Source organism: Pecten maximus, chromosome 5 (genome assembly GCF_902652985.1).
Source record: "Pecten maximus chromosome 5, xPecMax1.1, whole genome shotgun sequence".
In the NCBI taxonomy this organism is placed as follows: domain Eukaryota; kingdom Metazoa; phylum Mollusca; class Bivalvia; order Pectinida; family Pectinidae; genus Pecten; species Pecten maximus.
This window is the reverse complement of record NC_047019.1, coordinates 20,502,627-20,528,699: the sequence shown is the minus strand read 5'-3', so window position 1 is coordinate 20,528,699 and position 26,073 is coordinate 20,502,627. Positions and strand designations below refer to the sequence as shown.

Below are 26,073 nucleotides of genomic sequence, written 5' to 3'. Positions count from 1 at the left end.
TGACTTGTTTAGTCTTTTCTTGCTAACAGGTTTAAGTGTGGACAATTTGCTTTCACAATTGTACCAGAAAAGCAAGAAGTGTCCTTCACTGTGGACCTGGCCAATTGGCAGTTTGGCACTTTGTCCATTGAGCTTGAGGGATATTTAATCAATTTTAATTAGCAGTTCCTAAAATTGTTTTTTTACATTGTAGGTTTTGAGAGCCTTTTGTCCCCTGCTATGTTAGCAGACACCCACAGAGTTAGAGTGGAGGCTACAAGGGTCCTCTGTCTTTGGGCGGGGTTTGATACTTTGGAGATGAGACAGGCCGCACCTTTCCATCCAGACACAGAACAAGGTATTGTCAAGGCGAAGCTCGGGGAACTTTTGAGGGAGGACACATTTGACCCATACAAGGCTGTGGACTTACAACTGGTAAGAAACCTCAGTAGTGTAGATTATAGTTCAATTTCCTCAAAATACACTTAGTTCCTTTTTTTAGCTCACCGGTTATGAGTAACGGTGAGCTAATGCTGTATCCCCAGTGTCGGTGTCGACATCCCACCCAAAAACTTTTTAATTTTTTTGGGGTCTGTTTTTGGAAAGCTTGTCAGTCCTAAAGTACACACCTCACACCCTTCTGATTTGATTTATACATTCATTATATGTCTAGGAATTATGTTTTAGTAAAATCATGCAGAAAAATATTGTGATTTTTTCAGATTTTACCATTTTGTGGACTTATTTTTTTTGCACTTGATTTGACATACATATTCAAGAACACTCACTGCTTATGATTTGGGATTGTGTCTTCCTCTTTATTCAACACAGGCATGAGAATTTTCAGCTAAATATCTGACTTCAGACTTTTTTCTCATGTTGGCTGTAATGTTAATTTTTATATTTCATCGTAGAAAAACACAAATTTGGATTTCAGATTTTTTGCATTCAGCTGCTCTCATCCCTGTTCAACAGTTGATGCCTGACCATTAAAATCTTGACCCTAATATCTAATTTGTACATAAAGAATTTTCAGGGAGATGAGACTTAACACTTCATTGATAATATGATGCATTGCTATTATGTATTGTTGTATAGATGTTATTATGTATTGTTGTATAGATGTTATTATGTATTGTTGTATAGATGAAGGAGATGATCACCTATTTGACCCGACCTTGTCAACAGCTTGGGGACATAGATCTAGATAACATGGTGGATGCTATCAGGTATAGTCGGCTATTAATGGAGACCTGATGTCATTTGTATTCCGATGGTTGTAATATTCACTGTATTGCAAATTTGGTTTTCTAAGAATCTCTTTTTATCATTTCTTGAACAATAGTGCACAAACACCCTTTTAATTTTTTTTTGTGTAAATATGAAAACAAAATGGGTTTTTTTTTTCATTTTAAATTGACAAGGAAAGAAATGCTCAGATAATCACTTACCATGTATAAAACCTAACACCTAGAAATCTGTTTAAACTCGGTCCTTCTGCCTACCTCAGACAAGTTGCCAAAGTACAGCGGAGAGACCAGGATGTGAGTTTTATGTGTTTGGAGCTCCTAGGATACGTTGCTAGACGATTGGCTGATGAGGAGGACGAGGACCTACCAACCAAAACCAAACTAGAGTGCCGAGATACCACCATCAGTCTGCTGTCAGCCTTCTGGTCAGTACAACTCCAAATGATCTGAACAGTTATTTTCTTTCTCTTGCAAAAAATAAATCCATCATTTTGCATCATTTTGAAAGTTAATTTCAATCTATTTTTACAGAATACACCATTTATGTCATTGCTTCCTCAGTATGTTCACTTATGCCGCTCTGTACCCCTGGACTTTATGTCATGGCAAAACTGAAAACATAGGACTAAGTGATTGTTTTGTGTCAGGAAAAACTTCTGGCAAAATGTTCAGCTAGTGTCTTTCTTTTTCAGTTACAGAGAAGTTCAAAGCCAGTCAATTTAAGGGTATGGCGACCTTGAGGTTAATTTGACATACAACAAATAAAGGACCAAACCAGTAACTAATAAAAGTATTTGATTTTGCCATGACATATTCAAGGAGTCCAGAGATCAAAATTGAACATACCCCTTGGAGTATTGAGGATGAGGACATCATATCTGCAAATTGAAGAATTTAATGTGTTATTGTTATACTTGGTAAATCATTGTTTATTTTCTACTGACAGGAAGTTACAGGATGACCAATACTGCTGTAAAGTAAGACTGGCTATTGCGAAGTGTATCATGAACCTACTACAGGTGAGTTGTATTGTTGGAAAAGGCAGATTCATATTTTAATGGAACTTTAATGGAATTTAAATGGAACTTTAATGGACGCAGGCTAAAAGCTTCTATGTCCATATCAGTAAATATTTTAAAAAACATTATGTAAAAGCATATTATACAACAGAATATCATTAATCATATATGACATCCCTGGAGTGATCATCCGCTAGTTTTTCAAATCAAATAAACAACATGTGTCGGAAGACTATTCTATGAATCAACCACTGGAATCTTTAGTTTCTACTTGTCAGTCCCTAAGATTTCTCCGGGATCTACTTTCTACTTGTCAGTCACTAAGATTACTCTGGGATCTTTAGTTTCTAATTGTCAGTCATTAAGATCTCTCTAGAGTCTCTAGTTTCTAATTGTCAGCCACTAAGATCTCTCTGGAGTCTCTAGTTTCTACTTGTCAGTCTCTAAGATCCTTTTAGAATCTTTAGTTTCTAATTTTCAGTCACTAAGATCTATTTGGAGTCTCTAGTATCTACTTGTCAGTCACTAAGATCTCTCTGGGGTCTCTGGTTTCATATGTCATCTTGTGATGTAATAACAAGGAACATCATGTTATAGGTTGACCCTGAGAAGCGATGGGTTCACCTATCCACACCTGGTGGTAACGAGGATACAGATAACATAGCTGTGGATATAGAGTTTATGCAGTACCTGTCTGATCCAGCTCACTCTATAAGGATGTATGCCGCCCAGGGTATCATACAGTAAGTGCAATATATATCATACTGTATTTGACCTAATAAGGGCACCCCTACCTTTTTTCAAGGAAATAAATCTATGACTGAGTGTCAAAATGGTGTTCAAAGTAATAATTCATGCGAAATGTTTTGCTACTTTATGTGTTCAATTTTCTTCAGCAAAGTAAGTAACTGGAAGACTGTTTTCGCCACATTTTGTCTATTCCTACGGATGACATGTCAGTGCAAAGTGCACCTGAAACTATACACACATACCAATAACAACTTACCATCTTTATTTGAAGATAAAGTAAAAGGCTTCATTCTTGTTGATAAAGAACTTTTGTTCAGAACAGAAAGTAAGTCAATTATTAGGCCAAAGAAAACGATGTCTGATATGATCTAGGAAATCACCTGTGTCTATAAATAGAACACAAAAGAGTTCCATTTGAACACAAATGGTGGAACACACGTTCTCTGGTCTAAAGATCATCCTGGCATGGTTTACAAGTTTACAGGAATATTCAAGTGATGTTTAAGCTTAATATATGATAATGAATAGATATCTTCATCTGGAATATTTTTATGACTGCATATTTCACCGTTTCCACAGCCTTGGGTATTCTGCTATAAAGTATAGTCTGTTTCATAAAACTTCAGAATAACTAATCTTAATAAGGGCATCCCGACTGTCAATTACCCGCGCCCTGCGCCCTTATTAGGTCAAATACATGTACGGTATTCATCTACGTATACATTTATATCTGCATGTATCATACTTGCCAACTTTTTAAAATTCTCATGGGGGAGAAAGTGCGTGGGCGACATTTTTTTGACCGGAAAACACATTTCACGCGCGACACATTTAGCAAACAAAAACTAAGGGGAGATAATTTGCTATTGGAAAATAAATTCCTTGCATGAACACTTAAGCTTCCTTCCCTCACTGAAAAAAAGGTGGGAAAAAACTTATTTCAAGCTTGGCCAATGATATTTTTTATTCAAGTTTGGAAAGATAATTCTTTAAGCAACAAGTTACAAGAAAAAAAAAAAAATGCAAAATTACATCATTTTTAATTATTTCTGGAAATGATTTAACTCACTGTTCACTCTAAATAAAAGTATTTACTTAGATATGTTATGAAAATTATGTTGTAAGATAGATGTCAGTCAATTAAATGCAAATTATCACAATGATATCGCTTTCTATCAAGCTTTCTCTCCAGCAGTAAACTTCAAAAGAAAATACCTAAACTGTCACGATAAATATCTAGAGTACAATATAATATCTGAATGAAATTTCAAATGTTTCCTTTGGATTACAACAAAGACAATAATACAAAAAATAAAATAAAAAGGGCTGTACCAGCCGTTGTAATCACTATATAGGCTTACAACTCAGTACTTTGTAGGTGGGGACTGATACTTAAATTCAAAGTTTTAACATGACAGTATTTAGTTTAAGAAAGTGAGTATTTGTGGACATGTTTCTGTCTTTCAAAATGTGAATTGGGAAAGTTTCTGCCAAAATAAGTCTCTGCTAATTGACACGAAGTACGCTGATGCTACAGTGATTGAAACGACGTTACCTACCGGCAACCAGGCCTTCGGCCTATATGGTCGTTATTGTGAATTTATTTCCTTGTGCTAATTATCTAAAGATCAGCCAATGTTTAAATGTAGTTAACATTTCAATAAGTAATCTGTCAAATTTGATACTCCGTTGATAACATTGCCAGTGTTGTTTTCACTTTTTCTGTCCGAGATATACTGTCAAGTAGAGGTCGTTTATGCGCTTGACATCAAAGGCAGTATACGAAGCCATTTACAAGCGTTTAATCAACCATGACTGACCTGCTACAAAACCTTCACCACGCGTCCTCAGCTTAATTGGTTTTAATTAATTGTTTATTTATCGGGGTATTGTCACCCCTTGCAGCCAGTGAAGTGTCAGAATTTCGTTACGGTCTGTGAGCAGGTCTCTGAGGTCAGTTAACTGACCAATGCCCCACACATATGCCTTTCACCAGCCAGCAAGCGTTACCTGTCATAGGCCTAAGTGAATCTAACAAGATGAATAGGGGCTCCATACGGGGTTAGAAAGACATATTCTCCAAAATCGGGAGAATACACTATGTTTTATCTATACGATCGGGAGACGGGGCAGGGTGTCTGGAATCGGGAAATTCCCGACTAAATCGGGAAAGTTGGCAAGTATGATGTATAACAGGGTGTAAATGTGTGTATTCCTAAAAAAAATTATCTAGGATTTCAAATATGGCATTATATTCCAATTGATAAATACTTTAACATATAGACATCACCCAGAGCCTTTAATTCTTTTGAATAGTGATGTTAATTATATGGTCTTTGTCTGCAGATAAGATTTCAAATGAGTTTCCTACTAAGACAAGGTGGCTATTTAGATTTAAGTTGACCCTTCTGTACACTAATGATTTAGTTGACCTACCTGTACACTAAGGATTCAGTTGACCCACCTGTACACTAATGATTTAGTTGACCCACCTGTACACTAAGGATTTAGTTGACCCACCTGTACACTAACGAATTCAGTTGACCCACCTGTACACTAAGGATTTAGTTGACCCTCCTGTACACTAAGGATTTAGTTGACCCAACAGTACACTAAGGATTTAGTTGACCCACCTGTCCACTAAGGATTTAATTGACCCACCTGTACACTAAGGATTTAATTGACCCACCTGTACACTTAGGATTTAGTTGATTGTACACCTAACTATCTTTTGTACATCAGGATGTTCATGGTTGGACAAGAGAAAATGGTTCCGCGCGACAGAATAGAACAGGACAAAGCATTTGATAAAATCTACGAGATCGTCAATGAAAGTTTGGACATTCAGGTATTGTTAAATATACAACTGTCCTTTTGATGAATAACATTACTAGTTAGTTTAGCTGACTCGATGAAATCTGTTTTGTTGATCATTCAGAATTCACGCTAGGTCATAATGTATATGTTATAGGGAAGGGCATATAGTGTTACCTTATGACCTAAGTCACCCATGTTACCTTTAGTCACTTTTAGTAATTACTTTGTTTATCATTCATTTTCCAAGATGTATTGACACTCTGTTAACCGAACCTCTGTATAAACCAGCCAAATAATTGGTCTCATTGTCATTCAGTTTAGGAAGGTTAGTCGTCCAACCAATTTCATCCCATTCTCTCTCGGTATGTGTTGCCATCGTTGTATTGACTTTATATTCTTAATTACCAAGATGTTGTAACTCTAGAAATTGAATGGCTGTATAAACTTACCAATCATCTCAGTGACATCTAGTTTAGGCAGGTTAGACAGTGTATAAGTGTATATAAGAGATTGTGTTTAGGTAGTAATCGACTACCCAATTAATGATTAATTTTACACTCTGCCTGACAGGGTCGGTTGACTCCGGAGCGGGCCCACGACGAGCGTGAGAACAGGACAGGGAGTGTTCTGACAGCCCTTGGAAACATCATGTGTGTCAGTCCTGTGTGTGAGAAGAAGGCACTGTTTGCTTTATGTCAACTCATCAAGGAAAACGATGTGGAAATCAAACAAATACAAAATGTAAGTAACTTTACACATATAAAACTAATTATAATGATGTGGAGATCAAACAAATACACAATGTAAGTAACTTTACACATATAAAACTAATTATAATGATGTGGAAATCAAACAAATACAAAATGTAGGTAACTTTACACATATAAAACTAATTATAACGATGTAGAGATCAAACAAATACAAAATGTAGGTAACTTTACACATATAAAACTAATAATAATGACGTGGAGATCAAACAAATACAAAATGTAAGTAACTTTACACATATAAAACTAATTATAACGATGTAGAGATCAAACAAATACAAAATGTAGGTAACTTTACACATATAAAACTAATTATAACGATGTAGAGATCAAACAAATACAAAATGTAGGTAACTTTACACATATAAAACTAATTATAACGATGTGGAGATCAAACAAACACAAAATGTAGGTAACTTTACACATATAAAACTAATTATAACGATGTGGAGATCAAACAAATACACAATGTAAGTAACTTTACACATATAAAACTAATTATAACGATGTGGAGATCAAACAAATACAAAATGTAGGTAACTTTACACATATAAAACTAATTATAACGATGTAGAAATCAAACAAACACACAATGTAGGTAACTTTACACATATAAAACTAATTTAAAAGCTACTGCTGGTTTTACTGAATAAAGAACCCACTCTGTAATTCAAAATTAGTATTTAATGATAATCATTTTTTTTATTCAATTACATTGTATGCTTCAGAAACATTATTCTAACAGATTTACTGACAGTTTCTCTGATAGAAGTTCTCCACTGTTGTAGATTATCCAGAAAGTGTCAGAGATCCTTCAGTTTAAGGATGGTCATGCTTTCATGGCCGACCACCTCCCATACCTCCTTCATCAGTGGCTGGGACTCGGCTATCCTGTCGCAGAATTTCCACACCAGATGGCGTTCTGTAAAACCAAACAGCACTTCTACAAGTAAACAATAATATTTATTATTATTTATATCTTAGAAGTTATACTATGGTGTCCTCCCTGTTCTACTGTTTATCACACCTTGTTAATGATGTGTTTAAATGTCTGTGTGAATTTGTTGTAACGTGCTATAGAGGAGAGGAATTAGTACAAGCTTCAAGCTTGTTTTCCAGTCCTCAGTGTCTCAGTGTACAGAACTTGTTTACAAAATGTGTAATGCATATATAGATATCATTGGAAATGATTTTCTTTTTTAAACAAATACATTTTCATTTCCCCAGCAGAATTTTGTAAGATTGCAAGGGTTGGGAGCCCAAGGGCCAATCCTCTGATAGCATGTATCCCCCACGCAGGGGGTCTCTCTCTCATCTAGCACTCATCCATTTGTTTTACTTTCATTATAAATCATTCAACATGTCTCTCTATTTCTTCTACACAGTAACATTTCAAAATTTTGAAAATTTTACTTTGAGTTTGTAGTTCACATTATATAAGTTCAATGATTGACATAAAAGAAAAACAATAATATATGTACATGTTAAGAGATGGCAGAGAAGATTTTATATTTGTTTTAACTTGAAAATTAAACATATTTATTTTATATGAAAGTCTTATCTTATCCTGATGGTTCCGATATTAAAAAAAGTTTTATTACTTTCATCTCTTCAAAAGATCAATTAGGAGTCCTAAACCACTTGCCTTTCACCTAGGCAGCCGGGGGTTCCATGCCCCGATCGGATGTGAAAAGGTATGGGGTCATCTACCTGACCACTGGTTCTCCCTAGGTAATCTGGTTTCCTCCCACAGTAAGACCCCTCGGCCCTCGCACACTTACAATCAAGGGCCAACAAGTGTGATAAATATAAGTTGATATAACTTGTTTTACAATATAGAATAAAGTTTACACATCATAAACATTACATTAACAAAGTGATTGTCACCTCCTATATCTGCAGGGACCATTACAAAGTGATCATACCAGAACTGATTATGAAAAAGAACATGGCCGATGCCAAGGAGATAGTGGTTGCTATGGGAGGTAACTGGACAGAGACGTTGACAACGTGTATCCCTAAAGTGGTGGTCCACATCCTGCCATTGTTTGCTGCCACTCGTCTGGGCGAGGTGTCGGGAGACGAGACTGTACAACGACGGACGGCTCATGCTACGCAGTGTTATGACTTACTTTCACAAGAGGCAACCAGAGAGGTAGAATCTGTCTGGGTTTTAAGGAAGTTTTCTGTGTTAAGGTTTTTGATGTCCTCGCAACAACGAAGAGTTGAAATTTATGTATAACATGTAAACATGTAATGAAAGTACTATATGCATGGTTAGATATCATTGGAATATACATATAATTGTGAAAGAGACATCCAAGTTGATATAAAGTATTGGAGAACTGCATATGCAGTGGAAAATGTAAATTGAATGAGTTTGATCTTTTTAATACTGTATGACACATGAAAATTAATGCTTCTCATCATGTTCCCTGTTTGTAGGTATTAGAAACAACTATTGTAAGCAAGCTAGATCAGATTGTTGTCAACATCCTCATGTGTTTGTATGACACTGATACTGACGAGTTCATACAGACAGGTGTTATCAGGTGAGTACAGTCAACATAGACATCATACAGACAGGTGTTATCAGGTGAGTACAGTCAACATAGACTTCATATAGACAGGTGTTATCAGGTGAGTACAGTCAACATAGACATCATACAGACAGGTGTTATCAGGTGAGTACAGTCAACATAGACTTCATATAGACAGGTGTTATCAGGTGAGTACAGTCAACATAGACATCATACAGACACACATTATCAGGTGAGTACAGTCAACATAGACTTCATATAGACAGGTGTTATCAGGTGAGTACAGTCAACATAGACTTCATACAGACACACATTATCAGGTGAGTACAGTCAACATAGACTTCATACAGACAGGTGTTATCAGGTGAGTACAGTCAACATAGACTTCATACAGACAGGTGTTATCAGGTGAGTACAGTCAACATAGACTTCATACAGACAGGTGTTATCAGGTGAGTACAGTCAACATAGACTTCATACAGACAGGTGTTATCAGGTGAGTACAGTCAACATAGACTTCATACAGACACACATTATCAGGTGAGTACAGTCAACATATACTTCATACAGACAGGTGTTATCAGGTGAGTACAGTCAACATAGACTTCATACAGACAGGTGTTATCAGGTGAGTACAGTCAACATAGACTTCATACAGACAGGTGTTATCAGGTGAGTACAGTCAACATAGACTTCATATAGACAGGTGTTATCAGGTGAGTACAGTCAACATAGACTTCATACAGACAGGTGTTATCAGGTGAGTACAGTCAACAAAGACTTTATACAGACACACATTATCAGGTGAGTACAGTCAACATAGACTTCATACAGACAGGTGTTATCAGGTGAGTATCAACTTGGTTTCCTTTAGTGTATATCTATTTTATAGCATCATGTTGCTTGGTATAAGTTCCTCACTATCACAAGTATCCCAGACATCTGGTTCTTTAGAATTACTCTGTAAGGTCATTCATCCATTAAATCGCATACAAAACAAAACTTAGTACAGAATTGTAGTATTATATATAAAGAAATTAAATACAGAATTGTAGTATTATATATAAAGGAATTAAATACAGAATTGTAGTATTATATATAAAGGAATTAAATACAGAATTGTAGTATTGTATATAAAGGAATTAAATACAGAATTGTAGTATTATAAATAAAGGAATTAAATACAGAATTGTAGTATTATATATAAAGGAATTAAATACAGAATTGTAGTATTATATATAAAGGAATTAAATACAGAATTGTAGTATTATAAATAAAGGAATTAAATACAGAATTGTAGTATTATATATAAAGGAATTAAATACAGAACTGTAGTATTGTATATAAAGGAATTAAAATCCATTTTGAATGTGTGATCTGCCTCAATGGTAAAATTTATTGTAAGTCAAAACAGTTTTATGAGTGGGATTATTTTTTTATCTTTGTTTTGTATTCCTCCAGGTATCTTTCATGACTGAACTTTGTTTTCCCCAGGGATATGGAGCCGGAGCCTAACCCACCCTGTTTTAACACCTACATGATCAAATCCACCCTGGATTACCTGACAAAGAGTTTCTCCAGCAACAACAAGTCCTTGGTGGATGTTCTGTCCCGCAAACATGTGAGTCTCCGAGCTGAAGTTTCATTGTCCCGCAAAAATGTGAGTCTCCGAGCTAAAGTTTCATTGTCCCGCAAACATGTGAGTCTCCGAGCTGAAGCCTCATTGTCCTGAGACATGCAGAACAGATGTGCATGATGTGATGGCTGAAGAATGCATTACAGGAGATACTGTCATATTTGACTATTAGATATATATTTATATATATACTGAAACGAAAAAGAAACGCAACATGGAAAATTGTGATTAATTTTGTATTAAATATACATATCTGTATAAAAATCGCGGAAATAAACATGCACCCTGCCTAACACCCATACCAATCTTCAAAATCACCCAAGTGTGACTAGAGACCTATGCACTTCCGGCGCGGTAAAAACATCAAAAACCGTGCCTGTACAAACATATGCGTTCTTTTTTCATTCAAACCAGTATCAATTCATCACTAACATTGAGCCACATCATCGCCAATACTTTTGCAAACAATAATTCCTTTTACAATTATGCCACGGTTATCAAAGGTTGATAGAGGACGTGCTATAGCGATGCTTCTGGCAGGGAACACGCAACTTCACGTCGCTCGACAATTCAGAGTTCACAAATCGACTATTAGTCGATTAGTTTCACGTCTTAACGCAACAGGAAGAGTCGATGACCAGCCGAGATCAGGACGTCCACGCGTAACGTCGCGACGTCAAGACCGGGTTCTTAGGTTGGCACACCTGCGTAACAGGAGATTAACGGCCGCTGAAACGGCAAGGAATACGATTGGTAATCATAACCGTCGAATTCATCCCCAAACAGTGATCAACAGACTGCGTGAGGCTAATTTGCGTGCAAGGCGACAGTACGTTGGTTTACCACTAACACCGCAACGTCGAGCACGTCGTATGCAATGGGCAACGGCACATATGCCCAGACGTTTTCCTATGAGACGTTGGAGGTCTATGCTCTTCACCGATGAATCTCGATTCACGTTATTTCGAGCAGATGGCCGTCAACGTGTGTACCGGCGTCGAGGCGAACGTTTTGCTGACGCCTGTGTTTTGGAACACGACCGATTTGGGGGTGGATCAGTTATGGTTTGGGCGGGAATCTCCCATGGTTTGAAGACGCCTTTGGTGATAGCCAATGGGAATTTAACGGCCGTACGCTATCGGGATGAGATCCTTAGGTCCCATGTTGTGCCGTTTGTTAGGCAGCATCATCTAACCTTTCAGCAAGATAACGCGAGACCACACGTTGCAAGAGTCTGTAGAGACTTTCTTGCGACACAGAACATTGTTCCTATAGATTGGCCTCCATATAGCCCCGACCTGTCCCCAATCGAGCATTTGTGGGATGAATTAGACAGAAGAATTCGAAATGCCGTAACCCCCCAAATACCCTCCCTCAGTTAGCAAATGCACTCGTCCAAGAATGGAATAACATTCCAATACGGAAAGTCAATGCCCTGATGAACTCAATGCAACAAAGAATTAGAGATGTGATAACTGTTCGAGGAGGACACACACGATATTAGGGCACGGTTTCAAAACTGCTGCCATTTCAACTTGGATTCACGTAGGGTACTACCAATCATGACCTTCTAGCAAAGTGACCTGTTCTTAAAAATCTCTAAACATTTAAAGGATGTTACATCAATATTCAATATTAACTATTACATATGAAATTTAAACATAATGCTCACAAGTATTATTTTATTAAACCTACAATTTGAAGTTGCGTTTCTTTTTCGTTTCAGTATATATATTTGAGACTAGTAACATGATACATGTGTTTACAGGACCAGATACAGAAGATACTGTTAGAGCTGGCTATTAAGCTGACTAAGGAACACAGACTTCATGACAAGCGTCGCATCCTCATGATGTACCGACTTTTCTGTAAACTACTTTTCAAGGAGTTTGACAGCCAGCTGGGAGGTAGTTGGGCCTTTATTATGAGAGAGGTTATGTACCGACTAATCTACATCCTCAAGGACATGGTGTCTGTCAACAGGTAAGGTCAAGGTCATGTACCCACTAATCTACATCCTCAAGGACATGGTGTCTGTCAACAGGTAAGGTCAAGGTCATGTACCGACTAATCTACATCCTCTAGGACATGGTGTCTGTCAACAGGTAAGGTCAAGGTCATGTACCGACTAATCTACATCCTCAAGGACATGGTGTCTGTCAACAGGTAAGGTCAAGGTCATGTACCAACTAATCTACATCCTCAAGGACATGGTGTCTGTCAACAGGTAAGGTCAAGGTAGTGTACATATACAAGTCAATGGTGAATTTTTTATTCCTATTTAGTATAGAACTTAGCTGTTACAATCCAAAAACAAAACCAATGATGAATTATTGTCCTAATAGATTGTTACATTTGATTGTATAATGTCTGAGTTGTATGTTGTTATATCCACAGTCCAGTGACTGAAGAGGCAGCTTACAGGGAGAACATTGCCTGTATGGCCCTTGAGCTGTTACGGGATATGTGTGTCACCTGTATGGAGATCTGCTCTCTGGTAAGTCTTATCCATATAGAGCACAGGGCATTTTCTGCAGGATTAAAATAAATTCAAATATCTTTGTTTGTTATTTTCCCAGTTTTAGATATAATTGGTACACTTTCTTTCCCAAATTCAAAGTCATGGACCCTGTTGCCAAAGCTCTGAGAAATCTTAGACCTTTTGTCATCAGATGCATTTCATTTGACAACAACCACACTTAGACTTCAATTTCACAGAAGATTCACTTACTAAATTATGAAGAAATTAAATGTGGTTACTATGAAAGTTATGCTTTTGAGTCCCAAAGAAAAAAAAGATTATTTTATATTGAACAGGAGTTTGAGAAATACCTGACATTTTTTGTGAGCAGTCTGGTTCCAGTGGCTGGGAATTCCGGGATTGTGGGAGAAGAGGTAAGCTTGGTTTGGTATTCTTTTACTTCATAATAGGGTCATATTAGGATGGAAGAGATAAGTATTTCTTACCCTTTCTAGGCTATAACAGAAGGTCATTCTACTTGATATTTTATTCCAAGTTTTCTTGCGATGTAAATGAGTAAATTTTCTTTGTTGGATGTCAATGCTGTAAGACATGACAAACTTCAGTTGTCAACAGTAAATGTGTTTCATTGATTAAGTTTTACAACCGTTTCAAATAGCTATTACAATATTTGATACATTGATGTAAAAAATGATACATTGACCATGTACTTTTTCAATTAAACAAATCAGGCTGCTGGTTTGCTGCGTCTCGTGATCCTTGACAACTATGCCATACTGAAGCAGGGGATTGTGTCTCTGGATCCTTTCCCTGATACAGAGGTGTTCTCACAGCTTCTTATTACCTACAACAGACTCAAATTTGCAGGAGGCACCTTTACTCTCAAGCAGGTAAGAGTCTCTCTGGGGACCAGAACACTCAAAAAAGGACATGTGTTCAGATATCACCTTGTTGGTTAAGTATAACGATAAAATTTTTGGTAGTTTTTACTCGGTCATTGTCATGACTTCTAAAAAATATATATTGTGAGGCCGTTCTGACAGTTCAGATATATTTTGAAATTTTTATTTTGATAGGAAATTGAACACTTTCTGGCAGTGTGTGAGATGACCGGTGGTCATTCGGATAGCAGGATTGAGGGACTCCAACACCTGTCTCAGAAATTACATTCCCAAAAACAGGAGATTCTAGTGCTGGGCAGAGAGGAACAAGGTACATTGTTACCATGTAATTCCCAAAAATTTGATGTAATGAAATAAAAAGCCCAACAACATAACATATATGATTTCATATTTTGACTATGTAACTGCCAATGGTATCTTTAAGATGACATCCAGTGATGCAAGGGTGTAAAATTTCACTATTGTATATAATTCACAGATGAATACACTGTTTTCTTCATTACAGATAAATCAACAGATAATCTTCTGTGTAAACTGGTATGTAAACTGGTCCACATGGCCTTGACCTCTGGAGACAAGGTCAAGGACAAAGTGTCACAGTGTCTGGGAGAGATCGGCCCTGTTAACATGGCAACAGTAGCACTGCCTGACGTGACAGAACTGGCCTGTATACAGGAGGCTAAGGAAGTGTTCAGTGAGGACACATATCTCCAGAACTACTGTGTTATATTCCATACGCTCAACACTTACCTGGTTGATCAGGAGTAAGCCATGTTTTCTAGATAAATCAAAAATGTATACTAAGGTCATACCAGATTATATCATAATCATTTCCAAACATATTCTCTTAATAATGAAAACAATGATTTATTGCAACTTAACTGCTCTGCTAGTATGAGTTGAGACACATTCTATAAAAGAAATAAAATTGAAATCAAGTAGAATTGTGATGATTAACATCTTCTGTTTTAAAAAAAGTTGTTAGATATAATGCTGGTAACATACAGTATTGTACTTAGTGGATGGAGAATTTGATGACAACTGAACTTCATGTTTATGATGCATTACACTGAAAATAGGAAAATAATAGAAAATTATTTTTTTCATTTTCCCAAAATGTATTCCCTCACCAATACACAAGAACTGTAGATTATCTACTGGTGACGCCATCTTGCTCCTATGTTGTGCAGCAAGCGAAATGAAATTTCTAGAATTTGATTGGTTAAAAAGATGCCCTATCTTTGTAGTGTTGACATAGTAGAAGCGGCCTCATGTGTGCTCAAGTCCATGTTGTGTACCAAGACAGGGGTTGACTTCTCCCCCATCTACAAGGAGAAAGTCGGTGATAGGGACCATCTCATAGAGTATCTACATCCTTTCAGAGTCAAGAAAAAGGTAATAATCATCTCAAAACTCTCTTCTGCTGGGTCAAGAAAATGCTAGATATTAACTCAGGACTCCTTTCCCTGATGGGTCAAGGAAATGTGGGGCTTCTCTAGAAAAAATATCTATTTGTGGTCAAAGTTGTCAAACTTATCATTTCCTGAACCGAACAAATCAGGTCATTGAGAGAAGCTGGAAAAATGCTTTACACAAATATAGAGTAAGACAAATTTATTATGCCCCCGCCACGAAATGGGGGGGGGGGGGGGGGGGAGGGCATGGGCATATAGTATTACCCATGTCTGTTTGGTCCCGTCCTGTCCCGTCCTGATGCAATGTAACAGCTAATCTTGGGAACTTCTCACCAAACTTTCTGGTAAATAGACATTGTTGGGGTTTTTGTGGGTTTTTTTTTTTTTTTTTTTACTGAAATCAAAAAAGGTTGAAGCCAAGAAATGGTAAAGGAAACCTCTAAGGTGAAAAATAAAAGAATGGATTGGAAGTGAAAATATGTGTAGAATTGAAAAAAAGGTACATCATTCCTAAAAAAAAAATCTGTCTGTTTGACAGGTAACAGCAAATAAAAAGACAAAACATTCCACAAATACTGAACAGTTCTGTGGACTGGTAGACAGGGAGACACTCTGGTTGTCCAACACCAGTAACCATAGCAACTGGGTACGGAGGCTGACTGTCACACTTATACAGAGTGGTGCAGTCAAGGATGAGATTCTGGCCCTATTAGAGCCCATCTGTGATAGGAAGGTAAGCATCAAAAACCATAAGTCACGGAATTGGATGAACTGATACTGGAACAATAATTTGTAAAAATTAGAAACTTTATGTTTCAAAGTTTAATTATAGCAAATTTAATTGAGTAAAACTTGTATCTTTTAAAGTGAATTATATCAAATAGATAACTAAAATAACATGAGGAATATTGGTCATTTGATGGAATAGAAATTACTCCCCAGAAAGCTTATCAATATATATATATATTACCTTTACTGCTGTGCCGGTATTTTACCTATTTTACCTGTATTTACCTGTATTTACCTGAACAGACAAACTTCTGTGAGATTGTACTTCCGTTGCTGATCCACGACATCCTCGTACAAGGAGAGGACATCCACAAGGAGGTTCTGTCACGACAGATCTCCGCCTTCTTCTCCACCCACTGTGGTCATAGTAACCCAGAGAGCCGAGGTATCACACCTGTAGACAAGACAGGTAAGGATAATAGAATCTGTTACCTGTCGGGATCAATTTACATCTGTCTCTGTCAAGGCTGCTATTTCATAACAAGATATCGATTGAGACATAGCCTGCTTGAAACCAAATTTTTGTTTTAATTTGTGTACTCACCATCACATGCATTTTTATTTCGTTTTCCATAACTTTGTACTTTGTACTTATATTCAGACTGATAATGGAGTTGGCAATCTTTTCTTAGATTCTACAACTGTATGCTTCAACAAAGATTCCATCAGGACTATGCTGAAGGTGGTGCAACATCTCAGACAGCAGGAGAGGCCCAAGGAGGGGTAAGTTTTCTGTCTTAAACAATAGGAGAGGCCCAAGGAGGGGTAAGTTTTCTGTCTTAAACAATAGGAGAGGCCCAAGGAGGGGTAAGTTTTCTATCTCAAACAATAGGAGAGGCCCAAGGAGGGGTAAGTATTCTATCTTAAACAACAGGAGAGGCCCAAGGAGGGGTAAGTATTCTATCTTAAACAACAGGAGAGGCCAAAGGAGGGGTAAGTATTCTATCTTAAACAACAGGAGAGGCCCAAGGAGGGACAAATGGTGATTAAGTCATAATATAATCTAATATTTGTATATCCCTACAAGAAGTTAAAGTAAGCATTATTGTGGAATCACAATGGCTGTAAGCAGAAAGCTCATCCATTGCCACGATGCTTTCTCTTTCAACCAATTAATATAAAACTTGGAGCATATGACCAACTAGGGTACTGGTGTGTGAAATTTATGCTCCTTTTATAATATACTGATATATACAGTCAAACCTGTATTAAGCGGCCACCCAAGGGACCGACAGATATTGGTTGCTTAAGACAGGTGGCTGCTTAAACCAGGTTGGCCAGGAACGGCCTGTTGCCCAATTCTTTTTTTCAACAGTTTATTGAATTTATCACATTATAATGCACTTATTGATATTGATAACAATATACCATGTACAGTGTATTTTGAAATGAAAACCAACAAAGATAAAAGTTTTGATGAATTTGATAAAAATACCTGGTCATGTGATCCTCGCGGATGTTTACTTCCGGACAAAATGGCCGCTTAATACAGGACGATACAACAACTCGGGGCAGATTTTTGTGGCCATTGGCCGCGTTAGATAGGTGACCACTTATTTAAGGTTCATTTTTAGCTCACCTGCCCGAAGGGCAAGTGAGCTTATGCCATGGTGCGACGTCCGTCCGTCCGTCCGGCCGTCCAGTGTCAACTTTTTCATTTAAACAACTTCTTCTCAATAACCAAGAGGCCCAGGAACTTCATATTGGGCCTGTAGCATGCTGGGATGAAGGGCTACTAAGTTTGTTAAAATAAATGACCGTGACCTACATTCAACGTCACATGGGTCAAATAGGCTATAATCTTCAAATGACTTCTTCTCAATAACCAAGAGGCCAAGGTACTTGATATTGAGCCTGTCGCTTGCTGGGGTGAAGGACTACCAAGTTTGTTCAAATAAATGACCTTGACCTTCATTTAAGGTCACACTGGTCAAATAGGCTATAATCTTCAAACGACTTCTTCTCAATCACAAAATTTTAATTTTTAATGCATGTAATAAATTTATTATCGGTAATTAACATCACTAACAATTGTATTGGGTAAACAAGGATATCGGCTTGTAACACCGTTACGTGTAATGACGACTCATTGAAAGATGCATGTTATTAATTACACACATGGTACATTTACCGGGTCTTTCATTTCAGGTTCATAATTTACGTAAAAAAACGTACATTGTACATAGTGGGTCTTTCATTTCAGGTATTTAACGTATGTAATTTCTACTCGTTTGTGAACCTCTGGGACGTAACCCATGTGTGTTGTTTGTAGGTCACATATGTCCGCTATAAATAAAACAACTTTCACTTCACCTGTTCTTTTAAAAACATTGTTTATTTTTTAGTTTCTACAAAATAAAAGAAAACAAGAATCATATCAAGAACATAAGTATATTTATTTTTTAAAAAGACTGACAATTAGACGTGTTTATGAAACGTCATTAAAACGTCCCCGTATTGTATAGAGTCAAGGGAGATAACTCTTACACAACAATTTTTTTTGACCTGGTAGACGAAATTCGGTAGTCCGGAAAACTCGTAATCCGGACGGTTTGGGCTGGGAACGAAGGTGTTCGGATTATCGAGGGTCCACTGTACTTATATATACATATACAATTTTATTTCAGAGCTGGAAGTATGAATTTAACTTTGTCATGCAATTCTATGTCATTTATTTCTAATCAGAAAAAAGGAAGGAAAATTCCATCAAATGGGGCTTGAAAGTTCTTATACCAGAATGATAAAGATAGCTATAAACTATATTTATAACTCTTTTACTTGAAAAAACTACATGTATCTCTGTTCAATGTTTTAGAAGACATGACAGTCTGGGATAACATTTTTATGTACACAATTTGTTGTCTTTGTTCCAGGAGAAGAAATGACATCCTGGGATAACATTATTTTGTACACAATTTGTTGTCTTTGTTCCAGGAGAAGACAGATGACAGCCTGGAATAACATTTTTATATACACAATTTGTTGTCTTTGTTCCAGGAGAAGACAGATGACAGCCTGGGATAACATTTTTATATACACAATTTGTTGTCTTTGTTCCAGGAGAAGACAGATGACATGAGAAACTGGTCACAATATTGTTGTTTGTACCACAGAAGCGATGACAGTTGTCTATTTTGTTCACAATGTTGCTTTGTTCGGAGAAGACAGATGACAGCCTGGAATAACATTTTTATATACACAATTTGTTGTCTTTGTTCCAGGAGAAGACAGATGACATCCTGGGATAACATTATTTTGTACACAATTTGTTGTCTTTGTTCCAGGAGAAGACAGATGACAGCCTGGAATAACATTTTTTTGTACACAATTTGTTGTCTTTGTTCCAGGAGAAGACAGATGACAGCCTGGGATAACAACTTCTGGATGGATTTAAACTATCTACATGTAGCTAAGGCAGCTCTCTACTGCTCCGCCCACTTCACCACGGTTCTCTACTCTGAGATATGGTGTGATGCTCACAGGTCTGAATAATGTTTACCTTGTGTTGTGTGTGCCTCCCTCCTCCCCCGTATTGACTTGGATGGTTCAGTTTGATCTCAAATGATGTTCTAATATAACAAATGCAGCAAAGTTGTATTTTTTGTTTGTTTCAATAGCGGTTTTTAAACATTAGAATATCATATTTGAGCCCAAGTGGAGTTAATGTGACTGAACAGATGCCATACCTAGAGCTTAATTTCTGTTTTAATAAAATTTGTAATTTCTGTTAGGTTGCTATGGTATTTTGTTTTGTAGACAACAACATGAGGAGAGCCGGAGTTCATCAGGCAGTCAGAGTCTTTCTCAGGACTTTACTCAGGACACGAAGATAGACTCGGCCAGCTCTGCCTCCACAGAGGTTGGCATCAATGTACAGGACCTGTTGATGGAGGCCTTTCAGCAGATTGGGGACCCTGATGGCTTGTATGGTTGTGGAGCAGGGAGACTAGCTGACACCTCATCCAGGTAATGTCTCCCAGACAACTCGTCCAGGTAAATGTCTCCCAGACACCTCGTCCAGGCAATGTTTCCAAGACAACTTGTCCAGGTAAATGTCCCTAGACACCTCGTCCAAGTAAATATCTCCCAGATACCTCGTCCAGGTAAATGTCTCCCAGACATCTCGTCCAGGTAAATGTCTCCCAGACACCTCGTCCAGGTAAATGTCTCCCAGATACCTCGTCCAGGTAAATGTCTCCCAGACACCTCGTCCAGGTAAATGTCTCCCAGACACCTTGTCCAGGTAAATGTCTCCCAGACACCTTGTCCAGGTAAATGTCTCCCAGACACCTCTTCCAGGTAAATGTCTCCCAGACACCTCGTCCAGGTAAATGTCTCCCAGACACCTTGTCCAGGTAAATGTCTCCCTGATACCTCGTCCAGGTAAATGTCTCCCAGACACCTTGTCCAGGTAAATGTCTCCCACACACCTCGTCCAGGTAAATGTCTCCCAGACACCTCGTCCAGGTAAATGTCTCCCTGATACCTCGTCCAGGTAAATGTCTCCCAGACACCTTGTCCAGGTAAATGTCTCCCTGATACCTCGTCCAGGTAAATGTCTCCCAGACACCTTGTCCAGGTAAATGTCTCCCACACACCTCGTCCAGGTAAATGTCTCCCAGACACCTCGTCCAGGTAAATGTCTCCCTGATACCTCGTCCAGGTAAATGTCTCCCAGACACCTTGTTCAGGTAAATGTCTCCCAGACACTTTGTCCAGTTAAATGTCTCCCAGACACCTTGTCCAGGTAAATGTCTCCCAGACACCTTGTCCAGGTAAATGTCTCCCAGACACCTTGTCCAGGTAAATGTCTCCCAGACACCTTGTCCAGGTAAATGTCTCCCAGACACCTTGTCCAGGTAAATGTCTCCCAGACACCTCGTCCAGGTAAATGTCTCCCAGACACCTTGTCCAGGTAAATGTCTCCCTGATACCTCGTCCAGGTAAATGTCTCCCAGACACCTTGTCCAGGTAAATGTCTCCCACACACCTCGTCCAGGTAAATGTCTCCCAGACACCTCGTCCAGGTAAATGTCTCCCTGATACCTCGTCCAGGTAAATGTCTCCCAGACACCTTGTTCAGGTAAATGTCTCCCAGACACTTTGTCCAGTTAAATGTCTCCCAGACACCTTGTCCAGGTAAATGTCTCCCAGACACCTTGTCCAGGTAAATGTCTCCCAGACACCTTGTCCAGGTAAATGTCTCCCAGACACCTTGTCCAGGTAAATGTCTCCCAGACACCTCGTCCAGGTAAATGTCTCCGAGACACCTTGTCCAGGTGAATGTCTCCCAGACACCTCGTCCAGGTAAATGTCTCCCAGACACCTCATCCATGTAGATGTCTCCCAGACACCTTGTCCAGGTAAATGTCTCCCAGACACCTTGTCCAGGTAAATGTCTCCCAGACACCTCGTCCAGGTAAATGTCTCCCAGACACCTTGTCCAGGTAAATGTCTCCCAGACACCTCATCCATGTAGATGTCTCCCAGACACCTTGTCCAGGTAAATGTCTCCCAGACACCTTGTCCAGGTAAATGTCTCCCAGACACCTCGTCCAGGTAAATGTCTCCCAGACACCTCGTCCAGGTAAATGTCTCCCAGACACCTTGTCCAGGTAAGTGTCTTGATAAAATGCTCTAAAATCAAAGTGAAAATTTTAAGGACTTATGTGTGAACAAATCATAGAGATTAAATCTGGTGACCATGTAAAAGACATGAATAAATCATGATTATGTTGACTTATTCCTTCCAGAGTAAAGACATATGAGCATGAGAACCTATGGGACAAGGCTCTGGTTACCTATGACATCGATATGTCCAGTTCTTCAACCAATACAAGTCTTGGATTGCTGCAGGTCAGAGTTTTCCCCTTTTAGATAATTTCAAAAGACTTTTGTAACCTTGACCTTGAAATCAGGTCATTTGTAGAGTGCTCTTTGCCTGTTGCCTGTTAAGAGTAAAAAATGCTATAATTAAACAACTTTCCCTCATCCTCTTGTGATAAAAGAAAAATGAATTTCACTTTACCAAGGTCTTGATATTCTTCAGGCTCTACAAAACTTTGGTGCTCTGGAGGTGTTAAATCACTACTTCCATGGGATGTCACCCGGAGCAGATGTTGCCCCGAATGTAGAGGAGTTACAGTATCAGTCTGCCTGGAAGGCTGGTCAGTGGACTCTGGACCCTACTCTCAGGTACCAGGGCTTAGGGACAATGGGCCGTTACTTTACTGTTTATGTACAACTTCATTATCCCCCCTTGCCTATATATGTCCCAGTAAACTAGGTGGAGAACAGGGCAGTGCAATATGTGTTTAGCCTATGTATTTATCCTTCCTACCCTTTTCCCAATGTCAGCAATAACAGAATTTTACAGAAATTAGATTGTGATCCTTCTAGATGGCAGAGAATATCACAAGTCTTGCTTGTCTTCTCAATATTGTCAATCCCTTGTAGGGCATAAAGAGCAAATTTGACAAAAAAAACCATTTAATTCAGTTATTTTAGGTGTAACCAACCTTTATTGATTTTGTAGATCTAATCAGACTGGGTACCACCAGGCCGTGTACTCCGCCCTTAGTGCAGTCAAAGAGGATCACTTGTCTCTGGCCTCCTCAGCAGCCCGCACAGCCAGGTACTTATAATTAAGTGATGGTTAAGTGGAAATGACTGTAATTCATCTCATACGATATATAATTTTATATGGTACTGTATGTTGATCCGGTATTATTGTTTGTAATGCAAATATAGGAGATGAATTATTTCAAATCTGGGCTATCATTCAAAATGTTGACCATATTATTCCTCTATTCAAAAATCTCAAATTTATGAAGTATGTTCATTTTTGCCAGCGTTTTACTTTCAGTTTTGATGCTTAAGAATATAGTTACATTGGTCATCTTTTAACATTAAGAAAAATTCAGGATTTTTTATTTGTCGTATAAACTGATTCAGATTGGTTTCTATGACAGATTGAGTGTGATAGAGAGGCTGGGTGAGGGGAGTATGGAGAGCGCCCGGTGTCTGTACCCCATGTTAACAGACCTCAACTGTGTCTCACAGATAGAGAACGCCCTCAAATGTAACCTCAGGTAAATCTATAATTTGATATTATAATCATACTCAATATAATTGTTTTAGCTATATGAATTAAAGTCTATGGATGTATCTATGGATTTGTTCCTTCTCCATAGAAATACTAAATACAGTACACTTATATGGTGCTGTTAAAGCCACTGCTGTAGTGAGATAGTCTTAAGTCAAAATGGTGTAAATGTTTCCCAATAGACAATTATTCAGAATTAATTCAGAAATGTTTAAAAGATCTCTCTGATCAGAAAGGTCATGTTTAGATTCTTTTTGAGGTACAATTCTTTTCTCTCACTTTCAGTATTTTCTTGATAAAAAAAGTCACTGCAGTATCCATCAAGTACCGTCCATTTTGTATGCCCTCGCCATGAAATGGGGGGGGGGGGGGGGGGGCATGACTTCTTAATGTAAATATTGTCTCTCCAGGAACCAAGATGAGCTGGGCAGTCTATTGAACTGTTGGTCAGGCGAGGATGAAAACTACCTTAACAGCAATGACTTTGAGTTCCTAGAGCCAGTCTACAATATTCGCATCACACTATTACGACTGATCCTGAACAAGGGGAATAACTCTGCAGTGTCCGACTGTCTACAGAGACAGCTGTTGCAGTTAGCAAGACTCAGTAGTGGAGCAGGCAGGCATCAGGTACAGTGATACACTGTCATAATGTGATAGTATTTACTTATCATACTGCCACCAACTTATCATACTGCCACCATTTCTCAGTGAAACCATGTTATACTGCCACCATTTGTCAGTAATACCTTGTTATACTGCCACCATTTGTACAGTAATACCTTGTTATACTGCCACCATTTCTCAGTGAAACCATGTTATAATGCCACATTTGTCAGTAAACCTTGTTATACTGCCAGCGTTTCTCAATGAAATCATGTTATAATGCCACATTTGTCAGTAAACCTTGTTATACTGCCAGCGTTTCTCAATGAAATCATGTTATAATGCCACCATTTGTCCAGTTAAACTTTGTTATAATGCCACATTTGTCCAGTTAAACTTTGTTATAATGGCTCATTTGTCCAGTAAAACCTCATTATACTGGCACTATCTGTCCAGTAAAACCCTATTACATGTTAATGAGATATACCTGTTACAGGTAGCAGAGAGAGCCATTGGTCAGCTGAAGTCCCTAGAACCCTCTGTCCTTGACCTCCACATCACCAAGCTGGTTGAGGAGGCCAATATGTTCTGGGCTCGTGGAGAACAGAATACTGCCAAACATCTGATGAAAGACATCATAGTGCAGCTCAAAAAGGTAAAGACAGTATGTACCAGAGATGGATGTCACCAGATGTGTGTATCAGTGTACCTCCCAGTTCTGTTCCTACATTGTTGTCTTCCATTTTCCATGTTAGGGTGTTTGATGTTTTCAGACTGAAAAATTAGGGTTTTCATTTTTTTTCGAACTCTGTGCTAGGGTTTTCATTGTTTTTGGACTCTATGTGTTAGGGTGTTTGTTGTTTTCGAATTGTATATGTAAAGATTTCGTCGGTTTTGAACTAAATATGTTAGGATGTTTGTTGTTTTTAGGCTGTATATGTTAGGGTGTATGCTGTTTTCAAACTATATGTTAAGGTTTTCGTTGCTTTCCAACTTTTATTTTGGTTATCTGTATATTGCAGGTCCGCAGAAAAGACCAGGATGCTGCCAAGTATTACGCAAAAGTGCTGTGTATATATGGCAACTGGCTGGCCGAAACAAGATCAGAGAACCCAAACGTCATTATGGAAGACTACCTAGATAAGGTATAGTCAATTGTTTCATTTTACACATATAAAACACCATGTACAGTATATAGATAACTGTCTGTTCTGGCATCTTTTATGTTGATATATACAAATACTTAATAGAATAAACAAAGCAAACACGATACATGTATTCCTACATGTTTCTATAAATGTTTGCCTGCTATCAAATATATTACCTGGTCATAACTTCTTACATTTCAAATTTAAATAATGATTTGTGTATTGAATGACATTGTGAAAGTTCAATGGAGAATATATATTGGACTGATCCAATAACAAATGTAAGGGTTGGGCTTTGATATACTAAAACATTATGTATTATAAGTGAAAATGGGGTTGACTTATACACAGATATGGGCTAAAAGTTAAGATGATAAGATATTTCAAACCTCATAAATTATTAGCAAACTTCTGGTATCCTGGGAGGGTGTCCAGATGATGTAGAATGAAGAAATTCTCTTCCCTCCATGATCTCCAATTAAAGACCTGGTCAAGACTAAACAGCTGCCTCTATGTTATCTCCAGTGTTTTTTTCTGAGTTGGACAACAGTTTTCTCCAATCAGCTTCCTTCACTCTTACATGTAGAATGGTAATTGGAAATTTTTTTTTTCTATAAACCTTTGATCACTTTTATTTGACCTTGTAGGCTGTTGCTATGTTAGATGAGGCTGGAATCGAGGATGATGTAGCTCTGGACTCGTATCTTGCCCTGGCTCGCTATGCTGACAGCCAGTATCAACACATCGTCAACTACATGAAATCTAGTACATTTGAGTCCAAACAGAATCTTTTCAAAAAAGCTCAAAAGGAAATAGAATCCCTGAAACAAGTTGGGGACAATACAAAAGAGTAGGTTTCTCATGAGAA

At 38.0% G+C, this 26,073-nt stretch overlaps 1 protein-coding gene across 1 annotated transcript in view; it reads left to right on the top strand.

Moving 5' to 3' along the window:
* The window catches only part of LOC117327466 (serine-protein kinase ATM-like), a 61,405-nt gene that overhangs the window by 11,575 nt on the left and 23,757 nt on the right, over positions 1-26,073 (top strand). The window contains exons 16-46 of the mRNA XM_033884468.1: positions 194-414; positions 1,126-1,208; positions 1,490-1,654; positions 2,176-2,248; positions 2,846-2,991; positions 5,741-5,846; positions 6,386-6,556; positions 7,371-7,531; positions 8,485-8,737; positions 9,028-9,134; positions 10,617-10,743; positions 12,527-12,741; positions 13,156-13,255; positions 13,576-13,653; positions 13,972-14,130; positions 14,317-14,452; positions 14,648-14,906; positions 15,390-15,537; positions 16,096-16,290; positions 16,590-16,755; positions 16,979-17,069; positions 19,694-19,828; positions 20,103-20,312; positions 22,100-22,202; positions 22,396-22,541; positions 22,882-22,980; positions 23,318-23,437; positions 23,862-24,081; positions 24,554-24,712; positions 25,080-25,202; positions 25,853-26,055. Of these exons, the coding sequence (XP_033740359.1) occupies positions 194-414; positions 1,126-1,208; positions 1,490-1,654; positions 2,176-2,248; positions 2,846-2,991; positions 5,741-5,846; positions 6,386-6,556; positions 7,371-7,531; positions 8,485-8,737; positions 9,028-9,134; positions 10,617-10,743; positions 12,527-12,741; positions 13,156-13,255; positions 13,576-13,653; positions 13,972-14,130; positions 14,317-14,452; positions 14,648-14,906; positions 15,390-15,537; positions 16,096-16,290; positions 16,590-16,755; positions 16,979-17,069; positions 19,694-19,828; positions 20,103-20,312; positions 22,100-22,202; positions 22,396-22,541; positions 22,882-22,980; positions 23,318-23,437; positions 23,862-24,081; positions 24,554-24,712; positions 25,080-25,202; positions 25,853-26,055 (4,678 nt within the window). The remainder of the gene's footprint in view (positions 1-193; positions 415-1,125; positions 1,209-1,489; positions 1,655-2,175; positions 2,249-2,845; positions 2,992-5,740; positions 5,847-6,385; positions 6,557-7,370; positions 7,532-8,484; positions 8,738-9,027; positions 9,135-10,616; positions 10,744-12,526; positions 12,742-13,155; positions 13,256-13,575; positions 13,654-13,971; positions 14,131-14,316; positions 14,453-14,647; positions 14,907-15,389; positions 15,538-16,095; positions 16,291-16,589; positions 16,756-16,978; positions 17,070-19,693; positions 19,829-20,102; positions 20,313-22,099; positions 22,203-22,395; positions 22,542-22,881; positions 22,981-23,317; positions 23,438-23,861; positions 24,082-24,553; positions 24,713-25,079; positions 25,203-25,852; positions 26,056-26,073) is intronic.